This window comes from Etheostoma cragini, chromosome 1 (genome assembly GCF_013103735.1).
Source record: "Etheostoma cragini isolate CJK2018 chromosome 1, CSU_Ecrag_1.0, whole genome shotgun sequence".
Lineage (NCBI taxonomy): Eukaryota > Metazoa > Chordata > Actinopteri > Perciformes > Percidae > Etheostoma > Etheostoma cragini.
The window spans coordinates 2,504,468-2,522,971 of NC_048407.1; the positions used below are offsets into that span (position 1 = coordinate 2,504,468).

Below are 18,504 nucleotides of genomic sequence, written 5' to 3' on the forward strand. Positions count from 1 at the left end.
CCCCCCCAAAGGGACTTACCATCTCTAACAGAAAACACTGTTCACCAACTGCTTCAAACAGCTCTGTTGTAGTCCAGCCTTTACTTCAGAGACAAATGTGCATCACTTTGTAACACACGTTATAATACTGGCCTAGCTGCTAGCATGGCATTCTCTTATACTCTGCTCCTGACTGGCTAGTAGTCCCCACTTAGTTACTGTCAGGGCATGCCCTCATACTCTGCTTCTGACTGGCTAGTAGTCCTTACCTAGGTACTGTCAGGGTCCTCATACTCTGCTTCTGACTGGCTAGTAGTCCTTTCCTAGGTACTGTCAGGGCCCTCATACTCTGCTTCTGACTGGCTAGTAGTCCTTACCTAGGTACTGTCAGGACTATTTGGCACACCAAATCTTTCCGAATAGAATCTATGCAGACTTTTATCAACTTGCCTTTTACTTTACAACCCAACAAGGAAGGAGTGAACGGTTTCTTGTGTAATGTCAGTGCAATCTGGCCTGTTTCACTTTCTGAGTTGCTATTTTTAGCAGCAGAAACTGTCCTTGGCCAAACATGTTTGATTAACTGTGCCGTCTGGAGGCCTATAGTCTCTGGGGAAGGAGGGAATGTGTATTTCAGTTTGTATATTCAACTGTGTCATTGTGTGCGTGTATGTGTGTAAAAGAGATTTAAAGCCTCTGTAATCAAAGCCAGAGAAAGTGCCTGCTTTCCCAGGCCCAGCTGACTCCACTCTAAACCATTACACCAGCACACTCACTGTTCTACAGTGTCCTGCTTCCTAATGGGTCCGAGGCGCTGAGTATGTGTGTGTACATCTGTGCATGTGGGTTTAGAGGGTAAATAAGTAGTCTGGCAGTGGGCTTTGTCTATGATGTAAAGGGTTATTTGCCAAATGGTCGCTGTGACCCTGGATCATTGATGTTTTCTTGCAATTAATTTGTAACTAGTTACTTAACTATTTGAAGTACTCTGGTTCCTTAAGTGATTTCCCCCCATTTATTATAGCTATTGACGCTTCAGAAGATGTTTATATTAAGAATTATATAAGAATGGCTGATCATCAAACTCCTCATGGAGAAAATAGATATGAGTTTCACCTCTGGAACCACATTGTTGATCTCATTCACATTAGCACTGGGCAATGGATTGATATTATTATCGATATATGAGATAGATATCATCTTAAACTTTAGACATGGTAATATTGAGATATGACAGAGTTGTCTGTTTCTGGTTCTAAAGGCTGTATTACAGTAAAGTCATTTACCAGACTTAATAGCTGTTCTATTATTTGACTTTACCCACTTGGTCATTATATCCACATTATTTATCTAAAATCTCATTGTGTTGATATTTTGTGAAAGCACCAATTGTCAACCCTACAATATTGCTACAATATTGATGTATTTGGTCAAAAATATTGTGATATTTGATTTTATCCAGCTCTAATTCCCATCAGATTATTATGATCTCTGGGTTTGATGATGGGCCCTTATTTGCATACTCCCAGGACAGATGTCAGGGCAGGAAACAAATACTCTGGATGCGTGCTTTTGGCTGACGTTGAGGGGACCGGGGTCGATTGTATGGCTTCCACACCATACGGTTAGTGCTATGGGATGTCAAGTTGTTTGGATGGTTAATCCCATATGACAGGAAAGCAACGTATATCTCCCTTAGACCGGAATTCGTGAAAAAGACAGAGAGGGAGGGAGGGAGCAAGACTAAGATAGAAAACCAAGACATATAGCAGATACAGTTTAACGTGATGTTATCCCGATCACACATGAAGTCAGATCTCCAATACGTTTTAACCTAAAGCTTCTGGCTTTGACCTTTGAGCTCTTTCTTCTCTTCACCGTGGTCATCATTCTGTTTCTCAGTTCTCTTCTTCCTACCACTCCCATAAGTATGGATGATATGGAAAAATAACCTCATGCTATGTATATTAGTCTTTTTTCCTAGATCAGTAAACATCTCTGACACAAAGACAAGAAAAATGAAACAGCACAGCATAAAGAGACAAGGCAAAGGTACAATTTGTTGCAGGGCTATTATACAGTATTAGGGGACAACTAGGGTCTACATAAAAGAGACTTCAGATACAGTATTAGGGGACCACTAAGGACTATATAAAATAGTCTTCAGATACAGTATTAGGGGACCACTAAGGTCTACATAAAAGAGACTTCAGATACAGTATTAGGGGACCACTAAGGTCTATATAAAAGAGACTTCAGATACAGTATAAGGGACCACGAGGTCTATATAAAAGAGACTTCAGATACAGTATTATGGGACCACTAAGGACTATATAAAATAGACTTCAGATACAGTATTAGGGGACCACTAAGGTCTACATAAAAGAGACTTCAGATACAGTATTAGGGGACCACTAAGTTCTATATAAAAGAGACTTCAGATATAGTATTAGGGACCACAAGGTCTATATAAAAGAGACTTCAGATACAGTATTAGGGGACCACTAAGGCCTATATAAAAGAGACTTCAGATACAGTATTAGGGGACCACTAAGGTCTATATAAAAGAGACTTCAGATACAGTATTAGGGGACCACTAAGGTCTATAATCAAGTTTTCATCCCTAACTCCGGCCATGGTGTCTGGAAAAGTTCAGCTACAGGCTATTGGTCAGCTTATTTGATAAGTTACACTGTGTGTGTGTGTGTGTGTGTGTGTGTGTTTTTTTCTTGGGACGTGTGCAAGTAGGCGGGAGTGTAGAGAGAAAAATATACTGGGGGAATCGCCGATGCTCCTCCGATAATTGAAAGATCATTTTGATCCATTTCCCAAATTACATCGATTTTACGTGTCATTTATTTCAGGCAACCTTTGCCAACATCATTAAGACATGTACCATCCCTGGTTTAAAGCATGAAAGGCCAATATCAGTTTAAGACGAGAAAAAATGTGCTACCAGGACTAGATCAATCAAGTGGTTCTGAAAGTATTATCATTCTTTGAAGTACCTAATTACAGATTTCATGGCGAAAAGGCTTGTGAGTGCTAATTACCGTAAAGGGTAATTTGAGTACTCTGAGGCATTAATTGATGACAATTAGGGTTGAATAAGCTATGATCACGCCACAGTTTCCAGTAGTTCAGTACTGAGACTGACTGAGTACTTTAGATCAGCTGTTATCAGACCAATAAACGGAAAGTCTGTTTTATTTTTGGTCATGATTACTTGTTTGAATCAGCGAGCATGGGAATGGATTTCTTCTCATGATAAGAGTTAGATTCTGTGTAATCACCTTTAGTTCTGGCCTGTTTAGTATGTTTTCTGTCATTCCACACATTAAAAAACATCACCAAGAAAGAAATGTGAATGTCCATTCACGGTCTGTTTTTCTCTCTTTTGCAAAATCAACAAGTCACTATGTCGTACTGTAAATATTGGACATTTTGTCTATTTGGTGCAAACAGCAGGTGTCCCAGGTAAGCTGAACAGACAGTGTACTTAATAATTTTAACCCATGGAAGAAAACAGATTGGCTAGATAAAGAGATTTGTTGTTGTTGTGGCCACACGACGTCATTATGATTTATTACTGGAATGCTGTGTGCTGTTTGAGGCGACTGGGGACAGATCCGACTGGCCGTGGAAATCATCCAGACCGGACCAGAACAGCGATGGTTCAGGTTCATCACAGCAGACACTATTTCTTCACGCTTCTGATCAACAGCAACAGGGATTGTTTTGCCAAGAATTTGAATTAAAATACCAAAAACTAACAAACACTACTATTTTTCCTTACAATTTCTGTACTACTGGAGGGAGAATCAAAAAAAAAAAACATCTACAGAAAAAGGGCAAAAAAAGGCTGCGTGACATATGTGAATGACAAAGAAGCAAAAGTTCAAGGCAAACAGCTAATTTGCACCTTTTTAGCCCTGAGAGCATTTGTCAGTTCAACTGTCATTGGCAATCTTATCCTCCTGTCACCATAGCAACAGCAGTTGGAGTGGAGAGATGTGTTTTGACGGGAAGTAACCTCGCCATGACTTGTCATGGGTCCAGGGACGAGATCAGAGGTCAAAGCTGGCATGTTGTGGTTTGTGTGTGTGTGTTTGTGTGTGTGTGTGTGTGCATGCAATTGTGTGTTCCAGTCTATCAACTGGAATAAAGTCTGACTGACAGGACAATTTGTAGTTCCAGTCCGGTTAAAGCTTGTGATGTTTTCTGCATTTTGGTTCAGAAAATATAATGGGGAAAGAAGTACTCAGATTTCTACTTAATTAAAAGTACTAATATCACCCTATATAAATACTCCACAGACAGCAGACAAGTAGACAGAATCGCACTGAGCTCATTCAAAATTGATGCACTGGCTGTAACAACACACAGACAAGACGACAACTATATATGAGCTGTGTGTTGCAACAGGGTTCAGGTCAGCTGTGTAAACTGGACACGACTATTATACAATGCTCCTTTTTCTGAGTTTTGATTGGCCAAAGCTTAACATACCCCCCGTTGTTTCATCAAATCATTAGGTCACGACCCAATATCATCCCTCACGATATGACTTGCTCACCACATTGTTAAGCTGCATTATTGATTAATAAACCAAATGAGCCTTTACACTGTGACCACTTGTTTTCTTCTCAATTACAATCCTTCTAAACAAATGCCTCTTATGGCTTATTGCTCACTGTAAGTATAACGTTTCATGCTGTAATGCATTCCTCCAGCATGCGGTATTTGAGGTCTGCTGTGCAGGATTTTGCCTGAAATACACTTGAGTTTGTGTAGACGTTGTTTTAAAAATGTGTGGCTTGTTTTGGCTGGGGTGACTGGCTGTCTGGTTGTCTTGGAAAGCGATCTTTGACACTGTTTCGTAGTGAAAAGAGAATCTAATGTAGGGCTCATGAATTATTCTGCTTTATCTGGCGCTGCTACAGTACTACTGCAGTCTCCCTGCCTGCCTTCCCCTCTGTAATCTGTCCCCCCATCATTCACCACCTCCTTTGTCTCTTCTTCTTGTCTCTTTCCTTTGGTCTAACCCTAACTCATTTCATTGTTGCTGTGTCACCGCAGAGATGCTGGTGTCAGGGGAACAGATGGGCGCTTGCTGCAGACGTCTGTAACCTTGGCAACTGCAGCCTCACCTGCTCTGGCATTAACTCTCCCTCCTTGTTATGCCACCCGAGACACGAAAGCAGCGTCATCCCCGACGCCATGTTCCTCCTCCAGCTCCTTATATCACCTACTACATCCTCTATGGCTTCCTCTTTCCATTCCTCCTTCTCTCTTCCACCTTCTTTTCAACACTGCCTTATTGCAAGTATTCAATACTTATTGTATGGGTCAGTGAGTGTATGTGTGCATAAAAAGCCATCCCCTTAACCCACATGCATGCGTTTGCACACACACACACACACACACACGAACACACACACAGATCTTCACATTCTGATATCTGGGCCTGTGCCCCTGCATTGGTACAGTTTAGTGGACATTGCGGTCATTTGTGTGTGTGTGTGTGTGTGTGTGTTTAGGCAGGCAAACTAGTTAGGGGGTTGGTGCCGTGCTCAAGGGCACCTAAGCAATGCCCTGGAGGTGAACCGGCACCTACCCAGCTTGGCCACACTACAAACTTGGCCCAAAGGGGGATTTGAACCTGCGACCCATTGACTGACCTACTGATGTCAAACAGAGACAATCTGATCTTCCACCCGATCCATGGAAAGATTCTTTTTTTATCTACTTATGTTTCAAAGAAGGGTTAGGCTATCAGTATAAACCTCACAAATCCAGTATCAGTCAGGCATTACAGTAGTCCACAAGTTGGTGGTGACAGGTGTGCAGATCAAGGATATGTCACATCTGGATGATGTCTTGTGAGCTCACTAGCCTTCTGTCAGAAATTGGTCCAGAGTGCAGAGCAAAGAGTGTAGAAGAGTAGTGTAACATTTTAGAAACAGAGTATGACACACTGCTCGAGTAATGAGTTCCATTTTCAAACACAATTTTTAAATCCCTTTTTCTACTGGTTGACTGGGCAATTTAACAATTTAATGTGAACACTGAGCCAGAGGCTTTGGGTTTGGATTGGATCTTTGGATTTATCAGTCATTCAGGTTTTAACCAAAGTAAATAGAAGACATGGTTAATATTTAGAGACTGGTGCTATGGTGACCACCATAACGCTAGTGTAACAACATAACAAAGCAGATATCAAAACTGTATTATCTGCCATAACATGAATAAAAGCCTCAACGTCTGTGTGTGTCGTAGATTCCAACATCTTGTGAAAATATTATATTGCAGGACTTGCATCACCCTGTCTGGATTCTAATGCGCAATAATGACCAGCTCCCTCTACATTATCCCGCTTACTACACAGTACTCATGCAGAGGTTACCTGCTGGGAACACCTGCGTCTCATTTGGTATGGTTAACTATACCGCTGATGAGCATGGCTCACCAGCAGAAGCAAGGTCACCCCGGTGAGTGAGCTAACCATGGAGCGAACTAATGATCTGTTTGCACTGTTGCCATTAGCTCTGTATGAGCACGAATATTGATTTAAAAACAACATTGATTTAATAATGGCAATGGTCTGCAATACTTGGCAGTGGTCTGTTATAAAAAAACAAAGGGCTGTTATACTTAACTGCTCGATTGACCAATCAGAATCAAGTATTTAACAAGGCTGTCAACATTATCTCTTACATACATTTAGAAGTTTGAGAAATAAGACTAGTGTGTTTGTGTGTCTTCATGTGTGTCCCTGTGTGTGTCGATAACTGTGAGCTTTCCCAGTAGATCTAATGTTGAAAACATGACTATTTTTTGGCTTTTTCACCTAGTGCGACATAAAAAAAGAGGACTAGACACACACACACACACACGCACACAAATGGCGTCTGGTCATCACTAATGTTCACTTCTGCAGTGGCATGTCTGCTTGCATTGCACAGCAAATGGAATGACAGAGGCTGACAAATCCCTCTGCAAGATTATAGATAATAGTTGCTATGGAAATGCATGGGTGGGAAGGCCACAGATGCCTCAGGCAAGGACACAGAGAGAGAGAGAGAGAGAGAGAGAGAGAGAGAGAGAGAGAGAGAGCGTGTTGTCATTAGAGTGCAGACAGAGACTCATTGATATTCTCTGGCAGCAGTATACAACATCATATATGTGTGTTTGTATTTGTAACTGTAATCCTAAAGGAACTGGAATCGCTCCAGGATATTGACAAGCTGAGGTGGGGCTGGTGGTCTCTGGGACAGTCCTGCTTCCGTGCTGAAGGGACAGAGTGTTGGTATTGGTTTGATTGCAAAGTCTCTCCAAAAGCTTTTAACTTTTAAAATAAAAAGACGGCTTTCTAGAAGTTTACTTGTACATCTAGATCCTATTTTGTAATCCTCAGTTGAATGGCTGCTGGCTGCACAACAGTGTCATTGTTCTATAATACAACTGTTAAAGTGTGAGAATGTCTGTGTGTGATGGTTAATGTGTGCTTGTTCTCCCTGCTCTAAGCCCTCTTCCGGTTTTCACAGTGAGGTTTTGGTTTTTGTGTGTGTGCGTGCGTGCATGTGTGTGTGGGTTCATGTCGTCTCTTGTCACTCCCATTGAAAATGTATGGCAGCCTGCCTTTGTCTCTGTCTCTTGTAGCTAGAGTGACTGCAGGGTAAGTGTGCAAGTAGGCGGTTTGAGACACAGCCTAAGACTTTGCGCGGTCTCTGACTAGATATCATCAAAAATGTTCTTTTGGTTCGACCAAATGTAATGCTGTAAGGTGCCCTGCCACCCATATTTCATTACTTTGTGGTAATGTCTGAAATTCTACCATGGACGTCTACAAATGCCGTGGTTACCTTGTTTCAAGCCATTCTAGCGTGGTATGGAAATCCTGCAAGAAGACTCAGCTTCATTTGGGCCAGCTCTCTGATTGACTTTGATTGGCTAACAGCTAGCCAATGACAGGCTGCCCATCAGCATCCTTTACCCAGCACAACTGGGCGAGCTCATTCAATTTCAATTACGTTTTATTTAAATAATGCCAAATCACAACAACAGTGATCTCATCTAGACCATACTCTGTGATGTTATTTACAGAAACCCAACAATGAATGAATGAATAGTAATGAACCAAGGCAACATGACGTCCGACTGACCAGCTGTTGTGATTGGCCTACATTTCTCCTCTTATTTCTTTTCAGCGGCTAGAGCTGACAGAGATAAGTAAAAACGGTTTTGTATGGCAGGTACATTCGATTAATCTCCACATTTTTCACGATGGATTAGTAACGTGGAGATTTTACAAAATCATACATTATGCAAATCTGTGAAACAATGGTGCAAGGGCATGTTTCAGTACCGTGGCTGGGCTTTGTCTGTCGTCCCTCTTCACACATTTTGTTTTCTTTTTTTGGGGGAGATGCGTCTTCCTTATAGTTATTACAACATCACTGACTTACAGTATGTGAACCACTAGTCTCACATTGCCAGATCTATGTCCACAACTCTGGGGACTCGGGCTACACCCACATATCTGACTTATGTGCATTGCCCTTCTACAATACTTTTATACTACCAGTATTTATACTACCAGTATTAATTTATGCATATTCTATTTTAGTCTCATTTTTTGTACAGTAAGTTTATTTTACTGTAAGATGGTACATCTTTGTTTGACACTTGTTTATGCTACTTGTACACTTATCTATCTCTGCTCTTGTCTTTGCTGTGGCAAACTGCAATTTCCCCACTGTGGGACAAATCTTTTCTTAATTCTTATCTTATCTTATGTACATTTGATATTTGTTACTTGTATAGGAGGAATACAAATCTTTAAACCAATCACAATTGCCCTGGGCGGTGCTAAGCTCTGGATGCAGCATCACTCCAAACGTATCCCAGTTAGAGAAGAAATGCCGTACACAAATTCTTTGTAAATCTTTACAATTATTCCCCGAAAGAACCAAGCAGGCCTTTCTCGTTGCATGATCCAAAATGTCCATCAACATTTTTAGCGTGTAGACAAATACATTTTTAACTTCTTTTTGTAATTTTGCACAAACAACAAGCCAGATGTAGCGTGATCCGAGCAATTGCTAGGCCTCTTTTAGTTCAAAAGGGGATGAAACACGTTGATTGGCATTGGAAGCAAATGAACAGTGACTTACACACACTCACACACACGCACACACACACAGTAGCTGTATTCCAGATGTGAGTAGTGTGTGTTTTGTGAAGTTGTTGATCTCCTATGGAGTCTGAAAGGCATGGTAATAACAGGCAAACAGGAAGAGGACCATCATAAATGTAGAGATCAAACACACACACACACACACACACACACACACACAAACACTCTCTCTCTCTTGGCTGTAACTCAAGTCCCATGTTTCTCTCGCCAGCAGTGAACTCATTAAAATGTGCAATGCGACCCCTTTGGTCTTCGTACTTTCTCATCTCTCCTCCATCTCTTCCTCTCCCGTTCCTTTCCCAATAATCCTTTTTCCTTCGATACAATGTATCACATTCTTTCTTCATTAGTTTTGACTTCATTCACTCTCTACCCACAGCATTTTTAATATCTACTTATTGATTTGGGTTTGGATCCCTCTGTCAACAAACAGTTCAAAATACTGCTTCAGTTGTACAACTGATCGGCATGCATGGAGTACACTGGGTGTGTGTGTGTGTGTGTGTGTGTGTGTGTGTGTGTGTGTGTGTGTGTGTGCATGTGTACAGAGGGAGGGTGGTTCTCCTTTAATGAATGGTTGCCGGGTAGAAAAGGAGGCGAGAGGGAGGAATTTGTTAATTATGAATGGAGCACTTCTATCTGGATGTGAACAACACACAGTGTAAGTGTTCTGTGTGTGTGTGTGTGTGTATGTGTGTGTGTGTGTGTGTGTGTGTGTGTTTGTGTGCGTGGTTTAGCATTTCTAAGTGTATCAGTATGTGGTAACATATGTGAGTATTTGATTGTTTGAATGGAAAGGCTTCTGATCTGAATCTACAAACTGGCTGGTGAGAAAATGAAATAAGATGCTCAGGAGCAAGGCATTATGGGTGATCAGACCAAGGCCAGCATGGGGACACACATGCGTATAGTACAACCAGAAGAAATCTCACTTTAGAGTGGAGTATTACCTAGGAGATTAACAACTGTACAGTATGCTTCATTCTGGTTCAATGTAAGGTCTATTCATGTATGACATAACATAAAAGACATAAACAATTAATTTCACTTTCCAAAAAAGCAATTTGTACTCAACCCAGTATCCTAAGGAATACCAAAGGTCCGTGCAGGAAGTAGTCTGCCTTTCACGTAGCAAACCACACAGGCAGTTGTAGAGTTCGTGGTAGTGGATTGGCGTGTAGCATGTCTGACGTCTGACACGACGAGTTCAAAGAAGAAAAAAAAAATCCGAACTCTGTAACTGTTAGCAATCTGAAACTTGAACATTGTCAGACAAGTTAAGAGTACATAAAGAATGTCGGCAGCTGAGTTAACGAGATGCATGCTTGATTCATTTCCTTAACAATATGGTCACTGCACATATTGGTGTAACTGAAAAAGTTATTTTTATGGTTTGGCTATTTTGTTCCTCCTTATTTGGTATTTTGGTTCTGTCTTGTCTCCTTGTGGTTGCGTCCTGGTTCCTTCTCGGCCTTGTGTGCGTTTCCCTTGAGTCTCTCTATGATCCGTTTCCTGTTTTATTTTGATGGTTTTCTGTGCTGTCTTGTCTTTAGTTTTACTTGCTGTGTCCCTGTTTCCGAGCCCTTTTGTCACCTGCCTCTCGTTATCTCATTACCCGGTGTGTGTAGTATCTGTGCTCCCATTGGCTCTTGTCAGAGTGTTTTGTGAGTTGATGTGTTCCTGGTGTACTTGGCGGCCAACGGATTTTCCTTTTGAAATGAAAACTACAAAAACGACAAACAGCCAGTTTCACAATTCCCATTAGTAAATAAAAAAAAAAAAAAAGGAAAACAACCCGTTTTGGGTTTTTGGTTTTGACATAAAAAAACGGAAAACCAAAAACAATCTCGTTACCGGATTGTCTTTGACGCGTTTATAGAAAATAAAATATGTGTGTATACGTCTCATTTCTTAATTTTAAATTATTTTTTTTTGTGACCCGGGTTACACTAAAAGATGATGACATGTCTGGATAAGATATGCAGGATATTTCAGGTGCTGTCGTTGTTCAATATATAACATATTACACAATATAAGTAGCTAGCATTTAGTTTTGCACGTACGGACCGTTAAGACTACTTAAAATTGCTTCCGGGTCACCAAAAAAAAAATGAGACGTATACAGACCTATTTATTTGCAGATTTCCATCTATAAACATCATCAAAGACAATAGGATAACAAAATTGTTTTTCGTTTTTTAATATAAAAAATAAAAAATGGTTTTTTTTCTCCCCGTCGGTTTGTTCTACATTTTCATCTTCCCTGTGATCCGTCCAACCAGTTTCTGTGTTCCTGTTTGGGGTTTTCTTTGTTTTCTCCTTGGACTTTTGTGGATTTTGGGCTTTGCTTTTGCATTTTCGCGTCTCGTTTGGCTTTTCCCTTTTTTTTGTGACAATAAACTCTCTTTCTCTGTGTTTGGGTCCTCAATTCCCTCTACTGTTACAGTCATATCATATTCATTCTTAAATTATTGATCAAAATTTCCCATCCCCCTAATCTGTAAAAAAAAAAAAAATGAATAAGAATAATAATAATCTGGTGCATAACCATTTAGAATAACAACCTTCCTCCTTCAGCACCCTGCATTTAACTGTATAAGCCTGACTAAGCCCTAGTGATAAATAGTGTCTCTCGAGAAAATCCCATTTTGCTGCCGTTTAATCTGAATTTTCCTGTGTGTACATTTCAATGGCAGCAGAGATTATGGTATTCTCGAGGCACTGAATACTACATAAGCCGTACCTCTCCTGGAAAGTCTGTAGATAGCATGAGAGTGAAGTTGTGCGCTTGCTACCTGTACAGCGCTAAGCACCATGTTTGGAAGTTAGTAGCGTCTGCCATCTGTTAAACTGACTTTAACTCCAGAGTCAGCGTTTTCCACATGGACCTACTCGGTCTTAAAATAGACTGGTGTTTACAGTTGCAGGTTAGCTGCTCACGAAACTGGGTCCCTGAGCGCTCGGCTCTCACACAAACACACCCTCACGAGACGCTACTTTATTTGGACGTAGCCGGGAGTGTGTGTGGTATCTACGAGAGGCAGTAAAGGCTCTTGTGTAAATACTGGCTGAATGTAAAAGGGTACAAAAGCTTGGTAGTTCTTCTGTTTGAAGAATACAATGCTTTCACCAGCATTTACATAACACTGCACGCTAATCGCTGTAATATAAATATTGATCGCAGCTTTGTGTGGTTCTTGTGGAACAGAAAAGGGCCTTCAGTGGTAAATGTGCAATGGGACTCATATAGCGTTTGTATGTGTATATATGTCTGTGTTTTATAATATAAACCTGGCTGTTTTGTGTTTCCAGGGGCAACCAGAGATATCGGTTCAGCCCTGACAAGGATGTGCATGAGGCATCGCAGCATTGAGGCCAAACTTCGCCAGTTCACCAAGTAAGATTCATGTCTTTCTTTCCTTTCCTTCTTACCATTTCTGTCCTTCTTAACCCCCTTCCTTTGTTTCTTTTCTTCCTTTGTTGACCTTATTCTGAAGCCCATCAGGATCTTTCATATGTTTCCATCTAAAACTGACCTTGGTTTAGTGCTTGGTGAGGTTGGCAGCTGAACGGATTCCATTAGGACCACTGCTCGGTCTGTACATATTGAAATGACTGTAAATTGGCACACAACACAGACCACTCTGGAACTTTCACCCAGTCTGTTTTCAACCATTGCTTGGGCTTTTCCTTCATTCTCTACTGTCTAATGACTTTTCCTCGGCACAAGCTATTACAATAATGGTGATGATAATGACGATGTACTGTACAGCCATGGTAATGACACGGCTCCCTTTGAAAACTGAGTCAATCCAAAAGCTATTGTGTGTCGTGGAGTGAATTATGTGTAAAGATCTCATTCCAGAAGCGTCTGATTTTCTGTGGGACTTGGCACACCAAAGGCCAATTTATGCTTCTGCGTTAAATCCATGGCTTGGTACGTGCACCCCTTAAAAAAATGTGATTGCGTTGACGCAGACCGCAAAAACTGTGATTGGCTCGGCATTTCCTGGTTCTCCTTCTCCATTAAAAAACGTGAGATCAAGGAGAGGGTTTACCTTTCCTGGTACAGATTTCCAACCGTGGTAAGAAAGAACAGGGGTTTCTCTCACTATGCCACTAGAGACGCTGCTAGCTTTGAGGCTAATCACTGTCACTCTCTCACTCCCTCTACCACACACTCCTGCTATTCTCGTAAAGAGATTGGAGCACAAGCCATCGCGCAGGTATAAACTTCAGGCCACTTACGTAGACTACAGGGAAACCTTAGCACGGTCTTGCACAGAAGCATACATGCAGCTCAAGTCAGTCTCTCGCCAAAAATATTTTTCCTAGAATTGATTTTGAGTTAACCAAGGCAGCACCCATGGACGCTGTGTCAACTCTGTCTTTTAATTATGTCCCTTCCTCTTAAATCTCTCCCACAGTGCTTTGATGGAGAGTCTGATCACTCCTCTCCAAGACAAGATTGAGGACTGGAAGAAGACAGCCAACCAGTTGGATAAGGATCATGCCAAAGGTACAGAAACTGTGTAGATTATTATGCTAATTCATAAAACCAATATAACATTAAGTTCTGGCCCCATAGCTTTCCTGCTGCTTACCTTAAAGCAAAAGTACCTACTGCCTTGTGAGGTTTCTTTAAGAAGCATATTATCCCCAAAGTCCATATTTAATGAATATTTTCTTGAGTTCGAATCCTTATAAGCCCCAAAACCATCCACAGCTAATTATAACGTATAATAAGAGAGGATTCACGATTGTTGAAGGTGATTGTCTTAACAAATGCGAAGTAAATTGTTGCCTTTCACCATTGACATTACAAAGTAATTTATCATGAATGTGCACTTGAAAGTAATATATATAAATATATATGGACATTCCCGAATGATGAGACCCAAAAGAAGGAGACATGTAGGTAAAGGGATTGGACAAAAGGTGAGGTTTATTACCCAAGCTAGATCAAACAGAAAACTAAATCCAGAAACTAGAAAGAGAAAAAACTGGAGGAAACTACACACTAGGACAAAGACTACGCATATAGGAATGAATGTGACACTGTACAAGCGATCAGACTGATATACACAAGGAGAGGAGGGTGGTAACGAGGGACAGGTGACGTGAGGCTTGACGAGGGACAGGTGAAACACATCAGGGACTTATCAGACTCTACAGGAAACACAGATGGACAAAAGCTGAGTTTCCATCCAAGTGTCAATTAAATAATCTGTTTGGTAAAAAAAACTCATGGGACTAAAGCTGTAAGTGTGTTTCCATCCAACGGCTTTAAAGTGAATAAAAACCTGTGGTGATGACATCACATGCTTGTCCTAACTTTGTAGTCCATTTTCCTTCGCGAGTTCCCATTTCTTAGATTTCTGCTACCTAAAATAGCTGTTACATTTTGCTCATAAATTTAATTCATAAAGTCTCTCGTCTCCTCATCCGTCCACTTCCATCTGTCTTTGTTGACATCCACCATGTGTGCAGACAGAGAGGAAACACTGGGCAAAAAAGAACTTCTTATTCTTTATTTTGTGGCGAGTTGCAACCGTAAAATTACCGAAAACGTAATCGCAAGTCATTATTTATTCAGCAAATAATATTTCCATAAGCGTTTATTGCCTAAGCCGTATATTGATCAAGAGAAAATCCGATGAGACCGATTGTAATTCCTTTTTAGTCTATAATCATGAAATTCCATCAAATTTTACTGTTTCCATAAGGCATTTTTCATTTGATATCAATGAATTTGGATAAAAACGTGTGGGTGGAAACACAGCTACAGACACATGAAACTGAACACTAGAAAATAATACAGGAAGTTAAGATGCAAACATACACAAAGAATGGATCTAGGAAAACAATACAGAAAACAGAATAGAACAAAGGCGAATGGAACATAACCATGGACAAGGGACGAGAATACAGAGTCAGGGAGACAAGAGACACAAACATAACAGGGAAACAAGAAGCAAGCACACAGGGACTCAAACCACAACCATGACACTGAGCAAGGGTTTTTTGGGTGGAGCCCTTTGTGTCAGGTCCTTCCATATACCAACCTAGTGGCTGAAATGAATCAAAAAACAGCTGATGCAGTGCTATATCAGCCTGGTCACAGCCTGAGGGTGTTTGCACGCCAGATGTTAGCCCTAAATAAGGTAAAAATATGTTTTTTGTTGTTGTTTTAGTCCATTCCACGTTCACACTGACTTAAATCCAATAAACCAAGAGCAGTTTAGGGAGGAACTGCTAAAATACACGCTTGATCAGGGAAAGTCCCCTTCTGTCACGAATACTGTATAGTAAGATCCCAAAGACACACATTGCTTTCATGATAGTTCTCATGCATACATATTAATAACCCTAACCCATACTAGTTTCAGATTTACTGTACCATTAGCTTGGACTGAAATTCACTGTGGATCCATGTTTTCGCCCAATCAATGTAAAGTGTTCATCAGCGAGCTCTTGGTTCCTTAGCCTCTGGAAGTGTTTCTCAAGTTAATAATGGAAGTGCAAGATGAGTTTGTCCGGAAGGCTTTTACATTTTTGTTACTAAAGCGTCTCTGTTCATCTGGTTTCAAGAGTACAAGAGGTCACGCCACGAGATCAAGAAGAAGTCATCTGACACCATGAAGCTACAGAAGAAGGCTCGTAAAGGTAACGGTCAGCAGCCAAGCTCAAGCTCAAACAGCAACGTGACGTTGTAGACATCAAACAGTGTTTTCAAGTTCACAAAATCAATTTGATTGTGTTTTTTTGTAGATTACGTGCTGTAGCTGTCGATATTTGGACCTTGAGTTCATTTGTACCTCTTTTATCTCATTATGATCTTGTCATTGTTAGTGAACAGTGATTTAACCCCAACAACAGTAGTCCCTGGGTCAAAACTCAATCAAATGTTGATTTATGCTTTGTATCGGATTTGGATGCATGATAAAAGCATTACCAAACAGACTCAAAATACATTGACTGCAGCACGCATACACACACACACACACACACACACACACACACACAGTGCGTTGCACTATCTTTGTGGGGACCCATCATGGATATAATGCATTTCCTAGCCCCTTACCCTAACCTGAACCCTTACCCCCACCATAACCATATTCTGGTTCTAACCCTAATCCCAAAACCAAGTCCTAACCCTCAAACAGCCCTTTAAACTTCTGAGGTCCAGCATTTCGGCCCCAAAAACATGTCGGGACCCTTGTATTCCTGTTTTTGGACCCCAAGAATATAGCTAAACAAGACCATAGACACACACACACACACACACACACACACACACACACACACACACTCATAGAGAGAATTGAATCATTCTTGAGGTCAAGAACCGTACTTCATTGTCGAGGTCAAAACTATTTTGGGTTTATATTGCCATCCGGTGGTGCTCGACAGTACTGCTTATGAATTGTCATTTTTCCTAAAACTTCACATCACTCAGAAATCCAGCAACAGATAATGAGTGCTTTCTTTCTGGAGATTCAGTTGCCGGGCAGATGAATACATAATAGAAAAGAATGTATGTAAAATAAATTTCAAAATGACTTTTCTTTTAAAGAAGACCGAAAGAGACAGAAAGAGAACTGGAACTCTGAAAAAATTTGATGATGTCCAAATAAAGCTTCATGAACCATTAGTTTTGCCAGACCATCCACACGTTGTGGAGCAGAGGAGGGTCTGGCTAGTCCACACAGCATTCTGGGATGGGAGGAAAACCTGCTCTGGTTTATTTGCATTTCTTTAAATCTCTTTCTTTAAATTTCAATCACAATCATCATGGGCGGAGCTAAGATCTGCATAGAGCTGACGCAAAATAGTCGTGCGAGAGACAATTCCGATTGGACAGATGGTCTAGCTAGCTGTCTGGATTTACCCTGCAGAGATCTGAGGACCAGGTAAACATAGTCCTCAGATTGGACAGATGGTCTAGCTAGCGGTCTGGATTTACCCTGCAGAGATCTGAGGACCAAGTAACCATAGTCCTCAGATTGGACAGATAGTCTAGCTATCTGTCTGGATTTACCCTGCAGAGATCTGAAGACCAGGTAACCATAGTCCTCAGAAATCCACCAGAGGTTAGAATTCCAACACCAATGAGCAATCCTAGAAATAGAACGTGAAGGACTTTGACTAATGTTGACCAAACTATATAGGTGTAAGAAAAAAAAACAAGGAATGGTAATTCAGTGTGCTTCAAACTCTTTGTTAAACAGAGAGCGCCATCTTTTGGGCTCAGATGATAAAGAAAATCCATCAAGAAGCTTCATTTAGACATCACCAACACTCCTTATCTTCTTAGAGTTATTGGTTTATCTGAAACATTGGCAATTGACATTCAATGAAATAATTACATTCGGTGACAGAGTGTAGTGTGCGTTGCTGTTATGTTTGCGAGTGTGTGGTTAGCTGTGCTGATGCATTATTATGTATTATTATCAGTTCTGTTTTTTGGTTGCAGCCGTGTTATTTTGCTCTAAACTGTGGCAGTCGTGCGATGGCTTCCTTGTACTAACCTTAACAATAAGTTCTGCCTTTCTCTTTTCTTATTTTGCTTCCTTTTTGCGACCTCCCCTTCTCACTGCTACCGTCTCTCCCCCCCTGTGGTATTTGTCCCCCTGTAATAGAGATCCAGGGTAAGTATCAGCCTATCGTTCACTCTTCCGCATCCCCTCCTTTTTAACTCACATTATCAACTTTCACATTACAAGCACGCGTGTACGGAAGGTGAGGTATTTGTGAGACAAGAGTTCCCAGTAGTCATGGGAACTTTTCTGTGTATATTAGGGAATAGTTTTACAATATGGAATACTCATAAAAGTTGACTTTGGGCCAGAAAAGCGTTGTAATTGGGGCTGGAGTAACCTAATCGGATCACCCAAAGAAATGAGAAATGAGTCTGTTGTAACTTGATTAAGCATATATTATTCCATTATTTGGCAAAATACATAAGCACAATATGAATCAGAATAACAAATGCCTTAAATCTAGTTTTTATTTTAGGTAACAATTCAGCTGCAAGTCCCCTGACGTTTTAGTTTAACCCTTAAATAAAATATCCTGGGCAACATATCCTCATAAGTTTATGAACCCATGCTAATGTTGACTAAAAAGAGGAATACCAAAATCATCTTTCGGAAATTGACAGGGTTTACTTTCCATAAAAAATCATCTCTCAATGCAAATCAATGCCTTAAGTAAAACATATGGAAAAATCCAACCTTTTAGAAAACACCAGTTTTCTCTGTGAATAAATAATTTATTGTAAATAAATAAATGTTCTTCCTTAAAATACCTGGGGCATAAGT

General features: G+C 40.6%; 1 protein-coding gene across 8 annotated transcripts in view; it reads left to right on the forward strand.

Moving 5' to 3' along the window:
- Nucleotides 1-18,504, forward strand: part of mtss1lb (MTSS I-BAR domain containing 2b) — a 75,799-nt gene that overhangs the window by 42,579 nt on the left and 14,716 nt on the right. For 5 of the 8 annotated variants that reach the window (XM_034867456.1, XM_034867488.1, XM_034867472.1 and 2 more), the window contains 4 exons: nt 12,491-12,575; nt 13,606-13,697; nt 15,770-15,844; nt 17,824-17,832. In XM_034867456.1, the coding sequence (XP_034723347.1) occupies nt 12,491-12,575; nt 13,606-13,697; nt 15,770-15,844; nt 17,824-17,832 (261 nt within the window). The remainder of the gene's footprint in view (nt 1-12,490; nt 12,576-13,605; nt 13,698-15,769; nt 15,845-17,823; nt 17,833-18,504) is intronic. The other 3 variants (XM_034867465.1, XM_034867512.1, XM_034867480.1) reach the window with 1 other exon arrangement.